This window comes from Fonsecaea multimorphosa, assembly GCF_000836435.1.
Source record: "Fonsecaea multimorphosa CBS 102226 unplaced genomic scaffold supercont1.5, whole genome shotgun sequence".
NCBI lineage: Eukaryota > Fungi > Ascomycota > Eurotiomycetes > Chaetothyriales > Herpotrichiellaceae > Fonsecaea > Fonsecaea multimorphosa.
In genome coordinates, this window is record NW_015971639.1 from 770,542 (window position 1) to 788,747 (window position 18,206).

The 18,206-nt window shown below is 53.4% G+C and overlaps 5 protein-coding genes across 5 annotated transcripts; 3 read left to right on the forward strand and 2 right to left on the reverse strand.

Annotated features, from left to right (window-relative positions):
- Positions 1-267: 267 nt before the first annotated feature.
- Positions 268-891, forward strand: Z520_03495 (uncharacterized protein; the record flags this gene model as incomplete). The annotated part of the gene is made up of 1 exon (XM_016774005.1): positions 268-891. One exon carries the CDS (start codon positions 268-270, stop codon positions 889-891), a length of 624 nt encoding a protein of 207 aa, XP_016634951.1.
- A 1,101-nt stretch (positions 892-1,992) lies between these two features.
- On the forward strand, positions 1,993-3,367 carry Z520_03496 (uncharacterized protein; the record flags this gene model as incomplete). Its single annotated transcript, XM_016774006.1, has 3 exons — positions 1,993-2,118; positions 2,490-2,740; positions 2,887-3,367. The coding sequence occupies 3 exons, from the start codon at positions 1,993-1,995 to the stop codon at positions 3,365-3,367; spliced, it is 858 nt and encodes a 285-aa protein (XP_016634952.1).
- A 936-nt stretch (positions 3,368-4,303) lies between these two features.
- Positions 4,304-6,848, reverse strand: Z520_03497 (uncharacterized protein; the record flags this gene model as incomplete). The annotated part of the gene is made up of 5 exons (XM_016774007.1): positions 4,304-4,396; positions 4,476-6,011; positions 6,063-6,652; positions 6,713-6,775; positions 6,827-6,848. 5 exons carry the CDS (start codon positions 6,846-6,848, stop codon positions 4,304-4,306), a joined length of 2,304 nt encoding a protein of 767 aa, XP_016634953.1.
- Positions 6,849-10,621: 3,773 nt separating this feature from the next.
- Z520_03498 (uncharacterized protein) lies at positions 10,622-13,582 on the forward strand (the record flags this gene model as incomplete). The annotated part of the gene is made up of 1 exon (XM_016774008.1): positions 10,622-13,582. One exon carries the CDS (start codon positions 10,622-10,624, stop codon positions 13,580-13,582), a length of 2,961 nt encoding a protein of 986 aa, XP_016634954.1.
- A 1,332-nt stretch (positions 13,583-14,914) lies between these two features.
- Positions 14,915-16,986, reverse strand: Z520_03499 (uncharacterized protein; the record flags this gene model as incomplete). The annotated part of the gene is made up of 3 exons (XM_016774009.1): positions 14,915-15,176; positions 15,259-16,917; positions 16,970-16,986. 3 exons carry the CDS (start codon positions 16,984-16,986, stop codon positions 14,915-14,917), a joined length of 1,938 nt encoding a protein of 645 aa, XP_016634955.1.
- Between the last annotated feature and the right edge of the window lie 1,220 nt (positions 16,987-18,206).

The window sequence follows — 18,206 nt, forward strand, 5'->3', positions numbered from 1 at the left end:
TGTTGTCAACGAAATTAGGTCATGATACACAAGATGTGATCAAAAGGAGAGTTGACCATAATTAAAAGCAGCAGCCGTCCAGAACGTACTTGGTGCCGGCTTTGGTAAAATGGCGGGTTCTAGAGTCTCAAAAGGGATGAATGTTTCCATCTCCAATTGATGTCATCAGCTGCGCTACGAGTAACGGAATATAAGTGCCTCGTATATATCGCATTTTATTCCCACTACTATCTCGCGCCTATTTCACCTTACGCATGAAACTGCAACATGAAGCAAGCTGCGTCGTCCTCCGCTCGCCTCTGGACCTCTGTTCTTCATGACGTCCAAGCTTCCTCTCTCGTGAGGGTGCAATGTTGGCATAGAAGAGCGGCATCCCTAGCTCAACCGTTCAGCACAACTTCCTCCCTTGCACAAAAGAACCGTGTTCTCACTTCATTCCGGACGCCGCCTCAATTCCACGATGCCCTCCGCCTCATCTCCGCAAACAACACGCTCATGCTGGCCCTCTTTACCACCTCTACATGCACACCCTGCCGGACAATAACGCCCCTGTTGACGTCCCTTGTTGAAACTCGACCGCCGTCGCCGGAAGACAAGTACTCGTCCCTTGCTTTTGCAGAAATAGAGCTGGACTCTCCAGACACGAGCAACGGCAACATGATGGACCTGGGAGTGGAATACGGAGTCAGGAGCATGCCTACGTTGATGGGGTTCGGGGGCCGCAGAGCGGAAAGAGTCACGGAACGGGTGGTGGACACGAGGATGATGAGCGATGAGAAAGCCATGGCGGAGTGGATCGACCAAGAGATGAAGAAGGGTGATCCATTCCCGAGCTCTGACCAAAGTGGCGGCAGAGGCGGAGGGTTTCTCGCAAGGATTTTCGGGTCCTAACCATCCAGAGCCTTGTGGTTAAAGAATTCGGCTTTCGAGCACTATCCAGCAGACACGGGGGACCTGCCTTGTTATTGACTGGATGATATCCTCTTCTCGACGAGATACGCGGACACATACTCCCGCGAGTCGGCCGGGAAACCACCGTCAACGGGGCATCGCACGGGTTCCACCAGTGCACATAATCTTCGACCCAGGGGTTAAGATCTCGTCCTGGATCAAGTGGTGATCTTAGCCAGTCGCGCCTCTGTTGAGATGTACGAAATCGATCGCTCTATCCGTTTCCGGGGCGTGTTTGGTGCAAGGACTGATAAGTGTTGCATGGTCTCAGGTTGAGATGGTCAGGCATCCGAAACCTTCCAAGAAATACCAACTGTAAGCAAGCGGCAATTATTCCTATGAGATCTATGTGCTAACAGTCGGCATCTAGTGAGTGGCCCATTGGATGAATAGCTACCTGTACGAACAGCGGAATGCCATTTCCTCTCACCGGAAGAATATAGCCTGCTTTGTTACGCACCTCCTCTTCTGCTTGAAAGCCACACATGGTCCTTGCCCATACCACTCCAACTCGTCAGGGAAATCAAGACATTCCTCTTGGATCTCCCGTCGCCGAGCTGATTGCCATATAGAATTAGCGCGAGTGAGCGACAGATGCGGGACGAGCCTAGCGTAGCAGATCCTGGCTGCCAACGCCACGCACTGCCAGCGCTGAATTAGTACCACGAAGGAGCCGAGGCGCGTCATGCTCGGCCTCATTCGGAGGCTGCATATCCCAAAAGGCGCAAAACAAGCCGGCTTCACCATTGGGCAGCCCAACATATGCTCCTGGTTTGTGATCTCTATGAAGAGAGGAGCAGACACCGCTTTCCATCTCTGACGAGAGCACAGCTTATGCAGATCCACCGATTCCGCGTTTCGGATACAACCTCGCCGCTCACGCTCACGCTCACAGCAGAGGAATCAAGCTTTGCGCAAAGTTTAAGTGAACAGTAACAATCGGGAGCTGCAATTTTCTTTTCTATCCAGGAAGCCCCTCTAATAGTAGACCGAATCGTGTCGCCCTTCGCAGGGAAGTACCTCGACACACCAAAAACAACCATGTCGACGACCAACGGTGTCTCAACACCGGCATCGCCGACGAACGAGCAGTGGGAAGAGTTGTGCAAAGACGTGAAGGAGTCGCTGCTCGAAGAGATGGGCCAGGAGAGCTGGTATATCATCATTGTGAGTCCAATTCGCCCTTGGACCACTAACTGTTTTCTTCGCGTCCCCCTTGATTTCGATTGCCCTTCTTCGCACTTGAGGAAAGCCAATACCAGGCCTCTTCTCTACATTCTGCCTATTCACTGGGATATAAATAATCTGCATGGGACGGGAATGGGGTGGAAGCTGGTTGCAACTCTTTACCCGGAGCGCACTGCGCCACCCCAGCCTCGTCGTTCGTGGGAGTACCAAAAGCCCTTTCTAGAGTCTCTCTCGTTGGGATTCGCAGAATCAAAATTTCATTCCGTTCTTATCGATTTCCACTCGATGGGGAAAACAATGCATGTCTCCCGCCGCGACTCTCTGCCTAACATGTCACCTTTTCCACCTAGGCCACCGTCATCACGGTCTCGCCACGACCGCAACTCCTCGCCGACTTCTGGACGTATATCATCACCCACGACACGGCCTTCTCGACGCCTGAATCGCAAACCCGCCTGTCGGACCGGCTGCGAGACACCCTCCTCAAGCAGATCGTCTTGATTGGCGCGCCGCAAGTTCTCTCGGCGCTGATTCCCCTCGCGCAGAGGCAGACCGAGGGCAAAGGGGAGCAAGAGCGGGGCGAGTTGGACCTGCAGCAGTGGTGCGTACCTACCGAGCAGGATGGTGCTCCTTTTCACCCACCGCATTAGACTCCCCCTTCTTGATTTCGTTCCATTTCCCTGTTAGGTTGCATCAGTTGAGACCACTGACCACAACCGGCTACAAACGGCCCTTTCGTGTATACAGGTCCAACATCACGCTCCCGTCCCTACACGCCCGGGGTATCGAAGCCATCACCTCCATCTACGGGTCCCTGTGGCCGCGCATCTTCCAGACCTTCGGCCCGCACCGTCCCCAAATGGGCATCCACGAGATCGCCATCGTCTACGGACTTTACCTGGGCGACTTCTCCTCCCTGACACCGCTTGAAACGGAGCTCGTGGCCTTCACGAGCATCACGTGCCAAGGGCTCAGGGGCCCGAGCCTGTGGCACGTGCGTGGACTGGGCAGGGTGTTGGGCGCGAGGGGCAACGATGACGAAAATCCCAAGATGAGGCGGATCAAAGACGTGGTGCGCGGCGTCAAAGTTGCGGTTGCGAGGGGTGTTGAGTTTTGTGGTTCTGAGATGGTTGTGAGGAGTGGGTTGGATGCGAGTGATGGTCGGGGAGGGTGGCCGAATGTTGGAGATGTCGGAAGGGAGTTGGGCGGATGGGGCGATGATGCTTGATAATTGCCTAGACGACGAAAAGTGCCCAGCGTGGTGTTCCGAGAATTGTTCCAGTCAATCATTAAACAATGAGTCGAGGCTTTCCCAAGATATCGAACAAAATCACACACAGAGAGAGAGAGAGAGAGAGAGAGAGAGAGAGAGAGAGAGAGAGACAGAGAGAGAGAGGAGAACCTCGAGTTTCCCATTTTCTTGAATCACTACGGTATGGCATAGCATGGCATCATCGAAACCCGCATACGGATCATATCTGATATAAAGGTACAAGCTCGACATTACAGGTGGCTAGAATAATAAGTCCAGATGATGGAGAGGAAGAGATCCATAAGGCCAGCCCATCCACCTATCCATGCGACGATTCGAGTGGATGGGATAATTCTGAAATGTTCAATTCACACCGTCCCCCTCGGTCTCAGGACGACCCTCAGTAGCCTGCTTTTCCCTTTCCCCGATTGCCTGCCTGCCTGCCTGGCTGGTGCTTCCAAGACTGACTGATTGACTGATTGACTGATTGACTGAGTGAGCGCAGAGCAGCGCAGAGCAGAGCAGAGCAGAGGAGGGACCGCCTTTGATACACTTCTCCCATGCAGGTCAGGCCGTGATGTTAGCGCCGGGCGGAGCGGGATCCTGTCCTGCACCATTGATTTTTTGTTGGGTTCCCCTTTGCAGGTGGGTTCCAACAGGATTAGCATTGTACAATAGTCTGGGGCAATTCGATTCGATGAACTGCAGGTAAATTCCTCGCTCCTTTAGAAGCAGTAATACTGGAATGAACTGCTCAAGCGCGCTTTTGCGGAGCGGAATGCCTGACCAAGGTATCATTGCTGGACTTTGCGCGAGCTTCCCAGGACTCCTAGACATTCAGGTGTTGTAGGGGCGTCGTGCCGGGTCAAGCAAGCGCTTTTCCAGTCGTCGCACATCCATATCTGCATTGAACTAAGCCGCAAGCCCGCTCTTCTCGGACTCGGAGAAGAAGATGAGCATGCGCCAGAGTTTGCGCACCAAAACCTCCGCTTCTTCATCGAGGGCCTATCAACAAAGGTTTGTGTCAGTCAGCCATTTCTGCAGGTTTCGAAAATGGTTTCAAAGGACAAGGGAAAAAACTCACCCCTTCTAGCTCTCCTACCAACTCTTGCGGTTTCCCCCGGGATCGAAGAGCATTGACAACCACATCCACGAGCATCTGCTCCTGCACACCCAGGTACTCGACGATCTTCTTCTCCACGAACGGCTTCAACCGCTCCTCAATGATACTTTCATCCACAAATTCCCACTTGACATCCCACGCCCATAAGCCCTCCTTGTCATTGGGAATATCTGCAGCGAGCTGGCGAGCCGCTTGCGCCCGCTCTTCTTCTGACATGCCTGCAGTTGTCGAGGCGTCGTACTCAATGGGTATGAGTGTTCTGCGCGTGCCGGTCTTGGATTCTTCCTCTTCGTCCTCAAGGAGACCCTCCACGTCCGCAACTGTGCGTTTCGCCACCTGAGAGGCACTTTGTGCTGCCGCTTTCTGTGCCGCAGCCCCGAGGGACAGCTTGAAGCGGGCAGGTTCACGGCGCGAAGCCTGTGCGCGCTCTTCCTCTTCCCTATCTTGTTCCCTGCTGAGCATTTCTCGTTCTTGCCGACCCAGGAAATCGTCTGCCATGGCATCCACCCGTTTACGCTGGTGTACTTCTCGGGCTTGCTCTCGTTGTTCGGCCGCACGATCTGCATCGTCATTTGCCATCTCACGCTGGCGAAAACTCGCCCGGTTCCGGATCCACATGCTCCGGTCAGCGTAGTACTCCTCGACCTTACGGGAGGCCTCCGTGTCGTCGTTCCAGTCGTGCAATCGTCTGCGCATTGCTTCCTTCTCCTCCTCTGAACGGCCTGACTCGTCCTTTTCGCGCTTTTTCACCCGTTCAACGGCTTCTGTGCGTGATCTTTCCCGGTTCAGCCATCGACGCTCCTGATCCAGGAATTGCTTCTCAAGTTCGGCATCTCTCTTCTCCTTGCGACGTCGTTCGAGCTCTTCATCGCTGGCATCGGTGTCTTCGTCTTCAAATGCAGAGGCTCCATTGATTGCCGTTCCATTGACCAGCACAACACCCTTCTGGTATTCTCGTGGTATTTGCACACCAAAGCCTTTTGGTCCGGCAGGTGCCCCTCTTGGGCCAATCGGTATGCCGTTTGTGCCAGCCGGTCCTGCAGGTGCGGAAGGAGGTGGCGAAGCGAGACGGCTGAAGCGATCACCATTCATCATGCGATTCCGTTCTTGTTGTTCGATCTCTTCTTCACGTTTCATGCGCTCCAGGTCGCGACGATTGCTCCGATCCCGGAACGCGGCGATTTCTTTCGCCACTGTCTCGCGCATCTCTGCTGGGATGTCGGATAATTCATCGTCAATGGCAATGGGAATGGTGACCACTTCTCCAGTCGCTCCATCTGTTTGTGCTCCGTCCGCCATGTTGACATCGCCTTCTCGATCAATGTTTGACATTTCGTCTTTCTGTGATGAAACTGCGGGGTCGCGAAGATCTTTGAGGACGGCATCCAATGCACTACGGGCATGATCAAGTCGCATTTCTATCTGATCTGGGTCCGCGCCACCTTGGGATTCTTGCCACTGTTCAATGTAGCTTCGTGAATTGTCATCAGCGACAATCTGCGTTGGCGTCAGTATAACAGCGCCCAGACTTTCTTTCATTTGACGTACCACTAATTTTGCCATCTCGACCTCGACATCCTCTTCGACCTTCACCTCAGCTGGAGTCTGCCGCTTGACAGGAACCTCAATATCCCTTAGTACTTCTATGGCAGTACTGAGGCTTTCGGGGTCTTCGTACTCTGCAAAACCAAACTTGCAAGGCTTGCCATCGGCATCCATGGCACGGACCCATCTCCGTAGACTTCCTGCTGCGTTCAAGATCCTTTCGATGCCTTCATCTCCTCCGGCGCCCTCGGTAATGCCGCCGACGTAGATGGTCTTTATGATTTCTTCTTTCGTTGGTGGCTGGACTTGGGTAATCCGGTCCCTATCTCCACGAAAATCCGAGCCCGCTCCAGCCCCTAGGCCAGGTCTTCGTCCGCCTCTTTCTCGATCTTCGCGACCGCCGGGAGCGTCGGGTTTGGAGGGTCCAGAGGTTCCTAGGCGGATGACAGGAGCCGAGAAGTTGATGTTTGGCATGCTAGGTGGTGGCTGGAAATTCGGAGGAAAGGAGCCAGGTCTGACTGGTTGGTGAGCCTCTTGCTGTTGGATGCCGGGCGGAGCGCCCATGCCTGGAGCAGCCATACCAGGAGGAGGACCTGGCAAGAACCTGTCAGTACCGTAGCCATGATTGTGCCTCGGACTCGAGGGCGGTTTACCCATTCCAGGCGGTGCGCCGGGGAAACTTGCATAGTCTCCCGGCGCGCCATACTGCCCTGATACTGTTCAGATGTCAACTTCTGTTTGCACGAGGGGGCTGTTGCGCGACCAACCTTGGTAAGGCGGGTTGTACATTTTTCTGTCGAAGATCAAGACTTCCTCGGACAGTAGAGAAGTGCTTGCGGTTGATTCAGCTAACCCTTGATTTGGGCGACGTCTGTGTAGGACACTTGCATCGGAAGACTAAAGAGCGCAAAGGCAGAATCCTAGAGAATTTGTGGTTCTGAGACAGAATGTTTATTTGTTCACTTGTGAGTTCGAGCAACTCAAGCCTGCGACGATGGTCTTCGGGGTTCGGAAATACTATAATCCGAAGAGATCCAGACCTGGCCGTCATTTCAATTGGAACTTGGTTCACAAAAAGTTAACAGCGAGGACAGATTGAATATCTTGAAATATCAGCTCTTGGACATGATCTTTCTAGTCAATTGATCGCATCTTCGCGTCCAAAACACATGTCTGTGACGCTTCTTCGCAGAGGCCCAGGTTTGTACTTTGGTCTACATTAAAAAGCGCAACGGAACCCTAATCCCCATCAGTTCATCACTTTACAGCTTCGTGAGCACTTCTTACCCATTTTTAGGTCCGTACTGCAGTCGATTGAGAGCAAGATCAGTGCGTGAATAGTTTCCCCAATGTCACCGCCAGCCTTTGTCCTTTCATTCTCCAGAGATGCGTTTAGGACAATTTCGGTCAACGGTCCGCCCGAAAGAAGGAAAGGCAATTCCGGCACCAACTACGATGAGGATGTGCTTCTCCTAAACAGCAGTAAGAATATTCTATGCTAGCAAGACTTGTCATACAGATTCCCGATTAAGATCCAATAGGTCTGGGCTTTTCTCGCGGGTGATCTCGTCTTTCACGTGTTCCTCCAATGAGATTAACATGCTATTTGTCGGCCTCTTCAGCCCGGGCTTGCTTCACGCAGGTACGCGTCTCTGCTAGGGAGACATCGGTGAGTCAATCCAGCTGGAGACATCGGACAGCTTTGTGGCCCCGCTTCTGAACAACCAGATACCATACAAATGAACACATACCATGAAGAAATCGATCAATCGATTAAGGATGGAAGGCTGCTTCAGTCGTCACCGTTCCAACAGTGGTCGAATGGATATTTGGCAGAACTGGGGGACTCATTCCGAGGGCCTTCCTATGGCGATTTGCGTCTCTGCCACAGCCATCAAAAGTTGGGCGTCATCTGATAGCATCAACTATTTGGTCGCCGCTTTCGCGGATCTCGTCATCTACTTCAGCAACCTGTGATGGGAACGCTTTCATCGTGTTAAAACCAATGATAAGGGAATCACGGTCAAATTGTCTTTGAAGAAAGGCCAAGCACCCCGGAGACCTGGGAGCGCGGACTTTATGCCTGCTAAGGGAAAGCCCATGTTTTTACATGCTGTTTGTCGGAATCGAAAACTTGCTTATCTGAGGGGATGTTGAAACAGGGTCGGATATCCGGCCAGCTCGTATCCTCGTTCCCCCTGCGCTTGGCTCATATGTGCCATAGGTTACGGGCAGGCTCTGTACCGAAGCACTATTGGAGCACCAGAAGCATTGTAAGTGGACTGAAGGGACGCTGACTAGCTCCACGACCAGTTTGAATCCAAAGTGCCTTCCGTTGACACAAAAGCACCCCATGACAAGCGTCCAGAACATCTGCTCGGTCCGGCTAAGCACGGTAAGACCAGGAAGACTGCAGGATCGACCCGGCTTCCAGCATGTGGACTTTGCATTTCGAGAGAAGGATAAAAGTTCCTGCATGTGGTAGTCTGCTGGCCACACAGGTCTGCTTGCAGGTATAGTTAGGGTGTCGCTAAGTTCATGCAGAGGGGAGCGATATCCGGAGGGTCCAATAGCCAGTGGAGTCCCCATTCAGCCCGTTGCCTCGAAATCTTTCTTGCTAAAGGGGCTGCGTCCTCTGAAGATGGCAAGGCTAGGCTTTCGAGAGTTGGGGGTCCGAAAGGCGCTAGAGGTCGCTGAGTCCCATGGAACGCATGTGCCGTTTGCCAATCTTGACGTTAGGCAATGTGTTAGCTTGTCCCATCAGAATTGCGGGTGATTGTCATTCACACTTGCTGCGATTGGAGGAGCACACAAGGCATGTCAAGACTTTTGGCCTCTCTCGTGCCCTTGTCGACATGTCGTTTATGGTGGTAACCAACCGGAGCAGCTCTCACCTAACTCGAAAGGCTTACCACGAAGCCCAACCTGCATAGGTATGCACAGGCGGGCTCCCCTTCAAACGAGCGGAAGATGCCTGGCCTGAAGTCCTTTGAAAAGAGACTGGGCTGCCACGGTAGGGTGGTATTGGCAGTCTCATTCGCAATTCAGGTCAAAGGATGAGAGTGGCTATCTGACCTGTCAGTGTGGCTCTTTTGTCCCTTTTGGGGGCAATTGTTCCCCTGAAGTGGCTGTAAACAATGATACGAGGTACTCATAGATACAGTTCGGCCAATGAGTCCCCTTGCGGCATTGTGCATAACGGGGCGCACTTTGAGTCTTTGACAGCATTTGACCATGGCCTAGGCACCCTGGAGCCTGGAGGCCTTTTTCCGGGGCCAATTGACGCCTTGTCGTCCGCCAGGCCAGATATTGACTACCTCGTATGCCGTGGCGCTGTTGGTTCTTCTCTCGTTCTGGAATAGGTGGACGGCAGGAGGACAGGGGAGCTCGCCTAGAAATGAGCCTCCTTACAAGGGACGACTGTGAAGGTTCCCGAGACCCTCCCCCACAACTCGGCAGCTCCCATGGAGCTACGCAGTAGTTACTAGATACTCATACAGGTGTTGTTTTGTTGTCCGCTGGCCGTGGTGACGCCCTGAGAGAAGGAGGTGAGCCGGGGCACCTCTTGAGCTGTCTGAATACCAGTAAGCAATCTGTCAAAAAACCAGCCAGTGCTCCTTTACTTATGGCAGCGAGAGCTAATCATCTTACCGGACACGGCCACCCCTCGGGGGAATGAAGGGGCAGATTAATTATGGGGAAGCTTACCGAGACATGGGCTGTGGCAGGCCGGCAGTTAGTGATGCTGAGCCCTGAAGGTGCCTGGGATCGTCGCAGGCTGAACAGGCTCGGGGTGCTCGTGTTCCGCCCATTAGTCGCCCAACTAACGGACCCCCCAGTCAATAACCTTGATGATTATTGCACTTGGCTATACCCCAACCAGCTGAACAGGCACTGCCAGGCACCACCATCCCATCTTCAACCAAGCAGAACCCATCGCAGCCCACCAGAGCCTGCCTCATCATCGATTCATCCCTCATCAGAATCATGGCAGCCGGAAAACCTCATTTCTCGACTCCCCAATTCCTCGAGCCTCCCCACCTTCGACCTCTTTCGATACACACGCCCCCCGCTCCCAGGGTCGAGCCATCCTCTGTCCATCCCTCCTCGCCTCCAGGCTCCATCCCATCAAATCCCTGTCCAAGGGTCACACAGCCAGAATGCACAAATCCTCATCGAGATAACCCGGCCTGCTCTGAGACCCTCGGAGTGTTCCACCTTCCGTAATTCCAAGAGTTAGTGGCGGTTCAGGATGCGGATTGCGGCTTGCCATTCGCCCTTCAGGCCTTCCCCAGGTTGCACCGTGCCCACCTACAACGCAACAAGTTCGCATCCTTGCGTCTGCTGAGCTTGTGGTGGTCACTGGTCGCCGAGCCGTGGGCTGTTGGCCTCTTTGGTGGAGAAAGAGTTGCGAAAGAGTTGGTCTGGCCTTGGTTCCGATCTGTACAACTCCGCTTTTGAAGATGCGACAACTGAACCTCGCCGTTTAATCTTCTGTCCATCTCCCACCGAATGACACAGAGTATGTTCCTTCCTCGCCATCGTCGTCATCGTCATTTCCAATGGCTACAGTCGTCGCCTCCGACAGTGCAGTTCACGCTGGCGGCTCGACGAGTTCTGCTTCTGGATATTCCAAAACCTCCCGCCGACAGTACCAAGCCTGTGACCAGTGCCGCAAGAGCAGGAGGGCATGCGACGCAGGCGCCTTGAGAGTTGTCAACTTCCCTTTTCGTGAAAACGACCAGCTTGACTCGTCTGCCTCGACATGTGAAGCCTGTTCAAACTGTGCAAGGACCAGCAAGACGTGTACATTCGACTGGCTTCGCACCCTTCCTCTCCAGGGCTTACCGAAAGGCGTGAAGAGGAAGTTGGAATCAACTGGTTTACCTGAAGGCGTCACTATTCCGACAGGGACATCAGAGACCAGACTTCAAACTCCATATTCCAATGGCTATCCATCATTTGCAGATTCCATTAATTATCCGCAACTCGCACCATCCACTCACGCCTTCCAAAACGCTGGACGAAATGGGGTCCCCGAGTCCTACGTTTCTACGTATGTCAGAAGCGGCGCTTTCGCGAAAGGCTCATCGGAGTCTGAAATGTGTTATCACGGAGACAGGAATGGCAGCCAAACTGCACCTTCTATTGCCTCAGTGCCCAATGGCGCGCCAGCCTCTGTCCGGACTGTCGCCGGCGACGCCGCCCTTCCGAATCATTCGACCTCTGGAGAAGGCACAGGCCACGATCAATGGAATGGCATGGGGCCCGTCCGTCGGAACTCGTCTTCTACTTCACCAGTCTCCAGTTCCAATGATTCCAGCAATGCAGCCTCCAAGACCGAGTCGTCTCCAAGTTTGACGTCAGTTACTTCCGAGACCAGCTGCGAAGATGAAGCCCCCAACCCTGATTCCGCGCCAGCACGCATCAAACGTGCAAAAAACCCACACCCCTATCTCTACTCGGCCTCAACTGATCGAGGGTCACCCGAAAGCACGCGATCAAAGGCACCATCACACAGTTCGGCCCTTTCGACGAATGGTGGACGGCAAAGCACGGCTCCCCTTTCCACTCGTCAGCTTCATTTTGCCGACGCAGCAATGAAGGCAATGATTGCAAGTGGCCTTTTACGCATCTACCACGATAGCTTTGAGAACTCCTTATCATGTTGGGTAACGGAGAACAATTGTCCGTACGAGATCGAGCTTAGAGACCTCATCCCGCACGCAAGTCCTACTTCGACAGCAGAAGAAGCTGCACTTCGTTTGAGCGACAATCGAATCTTCTCGCGCGTCTCCCGCTTAGATTCGGCATTCTCCCTCCTAAGGGGACGCGACTTGTCCGCCGTGGAGAACCGTGCCGCCAACAAGGCACTTAATGCCGCAATCATGGCATTTGCTAGCCAGTGGTCACATAGCTCCCACAACTCCTTCTGGAAAAGCAAGGAAGGCATGTCGCGAATGAAGGCATGCCAAACTAACACGGCGGGCTTGTTTTCGCGATCAGGCGAGCCGATACTGTCTAGCGAATGTGAACGAATCATCCAAAAGACGCTCTGGCATGAGGCGAAGATGGCTATTCAGTCCAGCGCTGAGATCGACTCCTTTAAGGTGATTCTTGCGTACATGATTTTTGCCCTAACGCAGAGACCGATCGATGGGAAAAGCAAGCCGACCACAGAGAGGCAGACTTCGCCGGCAGACTCTTCTACGAACGGTCGCCGAGGCTCTGACAACTCATCCGTTTACGAACCTTCTACGCAATGCGCAGACCCTGCCATGGACAGCATCGTCAATGAAGAGTGGAACCCCTTTTACGCGAGCGATCTCGAAGCATTGGCGTCCCCACCCATCTATCTCGAGACGGCAGTTCGAAACTTGTTCTCATGGAGGCGCAAGATTGAGCGCTACCGCAAGTTGCGATCGAAAGCGAGCGGTGACTACGGCCATGGCTCTATGGGAGTTCTTGCCCTCAAGGATCACCAGACGTTCAACCTTCTGTTCTGGCTGGGCATCATGTGCGATACAACTTCGTCAGCTATCACCAAGCGTCCGCTGGTCATTCCGGACGAAGATTGCGCCATGATCCGAGAAGACCTGGGTGATTTCGACGCCGTCCCCCCTAATAATGACGAGCAGCATTCGTCCTTCTCTGAAACACATGACCGCGACAAGCGCTCTCTGTGGGGAGAGTACCTATTAAGCTTCAAGTCGGCGGGGCCTCGAAACACGCAGCCCCGGTGGCCCTGTAAGCTTGAGGAGGCTGCCCTGGTGCTTCAGGAAGCCATCCCGGTCAAAGTTCTCATGTTTCGCAAAGTGGCACAACTACAAACCCTAGCGTTCCGCAGGACGCCTCCACAGGAGCTCGAAAAGTGCATTCAAGAGGCACTCAAGGTCTACGAACAGTGGAATACAACATACGGCCTGTTCATGAACGACTGCGTCAGCCAACACAACTTCCTCGAGCCGGTCGTGCAATCATGGTACGTCATTCTGGATGGTCACTGGCACTACGGTTGCTTGCTGCTGGCAGATACGATATCTCAAATTGACCGCGAAGAGAAGACAATGGAGCCTCAACGGACGCTGCGAACAACCTGCCACCTGATCAAGGAGCTACGGCACAACAACGCTTGCGCCATCGCCAAAATTGCACAGGCATCCCTATCTGAACACAAACCGTCTGTGCCTGATAACTCGGAGTTCCACTTCGCCTGCAACGGCAGCGCCATCCTCACCGAGCCTTGGACAGATATCCTTGTCCGGGCTATGGGAAGTGCTTGTCAAGTCTTCATCGCCTGGCTATCGAGCTGGGACAATCCTGTGGATCCCAATCACGAATGGGTCCACGCGCGCACAGAGTACCAGGATCTGTACAACCAGGCAGAGGCTTGTGTCCAAGGAATGACGCTGCTAGGTCGGAAATCTGACGCAGCGAATTATACGGCGGAAATGTTCTGGGCAAAATTGAACCAGGTGTGCTCGAGCCGGCAGTCTTCGGCAGAACTGTTTCAGGATTCATGACAAAAAAGCCGTCCTTTCCAACCACCCAGCCCAAGGCAGAATGGGAATTGGTGAATTCACAAGCCCTCACGACAGTGGCGTCTGAAGACCGGATGCCACGTTCGATGTCCTGCCCATTAGGTTGTACGTGTACCTGGCGAAAACGAACCTCAAGGGAGGAATTGAATATGGGCAGGGTCGGACCAAGGCCAAAGGGCCGGTACTGAAGTCAACCTAGCAACGAGTAACTCGTGCCGCAGCTCCTGCAACATTCTTACCAGAGCATGGCAAGGCAGGTTAACGAGTCTTGGGCAAGAGGAAAGGTGAAAAGAAAACACGAGACACCAAGAGACAGAAAACATTCAGTTTTCCTGTATCTTCGTTGTCGGCGTTGAGTTTCTTGCATATTTATTTCGACACCATAAGTTGGATGACACTGGAAACGCCGATTACTCAGAGATCTTGGGTCGGTCACAGCAGTCCGGGCCAAGGCAGGTCTGATCGAATCCCAGGCAGCAGAAGGATACCCCTGTAAGAAGTAAGGATGAATGCAAACTGTGGTGCCATGGTGAGGTCTAGCAAAGGCTGGCAAGACAAAGGGATACTGCTGCTGCACCACTACGTTCTTCAAGAGGAGGGTATGGGGTGTCGGCACGATGGCCGACAAGAGGTAGGTAAGCAGAGAAAGCAAGCCAGCAAGCGGCGTGGCACAGATCTGCATGAAGCGCTTAATCAATATTGAAGAGCGCGGTCAAAAAGGAGGGAATGCGAGGGAGGCTACTGGAAAGAAACGGAGGACAAAGGAAATGGGCAAAAGAGCGAGGGACAACAAGGGACGCGGTGGAAAAGTTTGGATACCCGGAGATGAATGGCCCTATGTAAGCGAGCGAGGGCTGTCTCCAAGTCATGCCACGATACGATGAACATATTCTGTAGTTGGTTGCTTTTATATCTTCTCGGATCTCAGGCAGTTAGTTATTTTTGACGGCTGTCTTTTTTTGCTCTGGTTTCGGTGGTGATGGTGATGGTGATGGTGATGGTTGTGGATGAAGCGAGCAGCGGCTCGCAGTGATGGCATGGCAGTGTAGGAGGTACCGACTTCTTTTGCTACGACCACGGTACACATCGTACAAAGTACAGAGAAATACTCGGTACCTGGGCAAAGTTGTATCTCACGCACCATCATATATGCCAACATCAACACCAAAACTTATAACTCTGCCTCTATCACTCTCTCATGCGGGGCCCCTTGTCCCCACAACCGTGGGATATCGTAGGATCCGTACCTCATACACTACCTCATACATCCAACACACCCCCTCCCCTCACGTCACAGCTTCTATCGTTCATATCTCATTTCAACCACTTCGCATAAGCCCACTCGATCCTCCTCACGACCTGAATTTGCCGACTGACGCCCTGCTTGACATCGAGCAAATCGTCCAGGTCCTCGAGGAATTCTCTCCACACGGCTCTAGGAAGGACTTGGGCGGCGCGTTGACGCAAGAGGTGCGTCTCGCAGAGCAGGAAGCCGTGGTTTTCTTCGGAGATTATACCACTGTCCATGTCGACGTCCGGTGAGGGAGAGGAAGAGGTCAATGTGCGGTCGATGTTCCTATGGCAGAATCGAGAGTCAGAGACGACGCGTTTGGCGTGATTGGAGATAGAGAGGGCATGTGTGCAATTGGGGGACGTACCTGATCAGACGAATCGTTTCGCCCTTTTTCATGCCTTGCCTTAGACCTTTGCGGCCGCCGAGGACAGTTGTCAACCACTGCAACAGAAAATAGGAGATGAGCACTCCCGGGGCAATGCCGACAAAGCCAAACAACAGCTCCTGACTCTTGAGGATGGAATCTATTCCACCGATCGCGACCTCGACGTCGACTTTGGTCTTCTGGACTTGAATGAGTAACGTGCGCACGAGATCGCCCATAATGGCGTTCTTGATGGGACTTTGCATCTCTCTTTCATACGCCCTGAGGACCGGCGTGAGGTCTCCTTCCTTCACTTTCGCCCTGAGTTCCGCGATCTGTGCCTCTGTGAAATTGGCCCCCTTCTCATCTGGATGCTGAATGGCAAAGTCAACCACCATACGTTCCAGACTTTCCCTGTCCGCTCGGAGGCTGTCGCGGCTTTGGATCGCTATTTCGCTTTGCTCGTCGTGGCGGATCGTGCCGATGAGTTTCTTCGTCGGCTCGATGACCCAGTTTGTCCAGAAGTCGATGCTCGTTTGGCCCAGGTCCCGGAACCACTGGGCGATTTCGGCTTTCCTGTTGACAAGGATCCGAAGCAGGGTACTTCCTGAAAGCAGCAAACCCACAGCAGGAATCCAGTAGCGGACCAATCTCGACGGTTTGCCGTACTGTCGTCGCAAGTCGTAGGCCTCTTTTTCTTGTTTCGGAAGGCGCTCATCGAGAATTTTGACCAGCAGATTCGCAACTTCTGTCGACGAGGCTGTTTGTGGGTCAAAATTGAACTCTTCCACATCGTCTTGACTCCTCGAGGCACTATCGAGCAGATACGCCGCTCGAGCTATCGTGGTCTGCCAGTCATCTTCCTCGGCTTCCAGCACTTGGAGTAAAGCGCCATGCCTCCGATCTTCCGGAGATCCACCAAAGACAAGACATTCTCTAACAAGTCTGCCAATTGTTCCGGCACTCGACTTTCGGAGATGTTGTATGCGCTCGAGATTCCGCCGTGCTTGCATACGGGCTATGGAAAACGGTGACAGGATCTTTGTTTGCGCTTGGGCCAGGGAGCGCTCTCGGATGCTGTTTTGAACCAGGCCATAGAATTCACGCCAACCCTCGGTCACGGTTCTTGTAGCTTGTCTTGCGGAGGTTGTGAGGTCATGGCCTTGCACAAATTTCCGTCGTGCATCCGCATAAACCTCTTTCGCCTGCTCCCAGAACCTGATCGGCGACGTTTGAATTGTGTAGAGGAGGATATTTCCATAAGACCCCAAGATATCGTCCCAGTACCAGATGGACTCGCCCAAGGGTATTGTCCGATCTAGAAGAGAATTAAGGATCAGCCCGTAGACTTGAGCTGTTGCCTTCCCTGTCGCAATCCACTCCAGATTTGAAATGTCTGGTGAAGTTGTCTCAGCGACCGCCTGCTCCCCCTCTTTTCTCCCAAGTTGACGTAGCAGGCTGCGCAATCTAGACCGACGTAGAAGGGGCCTCGAGCTTGAAGTTGTCGACAACGCTCGGACTACTGCTTTGAGTTCGGCAGTTCGAGCATCCTCAACAGGCGGAGCTACTCTTTCTCCTTCGGTTGTCGCGGCCGACACCCTTTCCTCCGCCTCCTTCAGTTGGAACCTGTCTAGGGCAGCGTCGACTCGGCGCAGGTCACTAGTGAGGAGTTAGATAGGTTTTCTCGGCAAGGTGTCAGGAGAGAGCTCACTCGTCAATGAACGACATGTTTGCAAGCAGATACCAACCTAATCTTCGTCTAGGATCACAATGGCGATGGCATAATCAGTCTGAACAGATTCCGAACCCCGCTGCAATCATTTTGAGCGCTCCATCTAGCAGTCTGGTGTCTTGGTAGATAGTCTTCGGCAGGATGATGAGGTATTCTTTCGAAGATTGGAGATTGCCTTTGAATGGAAAGAAACAGGGAGGCCACAAACCATGGAGCTGGGTGTGTTCCATCCCAGGCAATCAACTGATGGCGCGAAAGCCAAAGGTCAAGTGTTGCTTGAAATGACGTCACGTCAAAAACATGCTGCCGTCTTCGTTGTATGGACAAGGCTGAAGCCTGAGGGCTTGCCGGCAGCCTTGCCATCCTTTCCCTCCTACCTACCTAGAGAGTAGGTAGATATTCACCTTTGGGCATGGCTGACCAACCATGGCAACACTTGAGACCTTTGGGCTTATAGCAAGGCTCCAATTTTGAAGCGCACGAGAATATGAATTTCTTATGAATATCTATGCCTTTGGTAAATTCAGGCTGCATTAGCTGACGGAATGTGGTGTGTGTGCATTTCCACGTCTCATTCTGTGAAAATGGTGTATGGGACGGCTGTCCCCTATTAGATTGGGTGCTGAAGGGGGGGTTTGGTAGGGGCCTTTGGGAGCCTATTAAGGCTTTGGGGGGCATCCGACACTCTCCCAGCTGGAGCCACGAGTTACAGTAGTGGCCTTTGCGTCGAGCTGCTTGCCCCGGGCGCTAACCGGGCTATCGAGTAGGCGGCCTCTTTTCCTCGCTTCCAACCGTTGCACCCCAAGCCCACCCATTGCATCTCGGGCACCACGGGAGGACCTTCTGACATCTCGCCGGCCTTGTAAACTGCCTGCGCTGCTCCTCCCACGAGGCATTCTGCCTTCTGACTTCCAACCTCCATCATCCGAATCCGAGCCACAATCCGAGCGACATCATCTGTCGCATCTTTCCGCTTCCCGCCTATTCCTCCTCACTCTTGACAGGCTACATCTTCGACCTAGAGCTGCCTGACTCCCGATATTCTGGTTTGTGTTTCACGGTCATTATTCCAACTTGCCTTCCTTCTCAATCGCTTGCTCGACGCCGCCGACCTGGGATAGGCGCGCTGAGTTTCAGCGGGACACCTGGCGAAACGAATCCGCCACCTCCAAAGGCGACTGACTGATCTGTCGTGGTCATATACGGGAGTGTCACT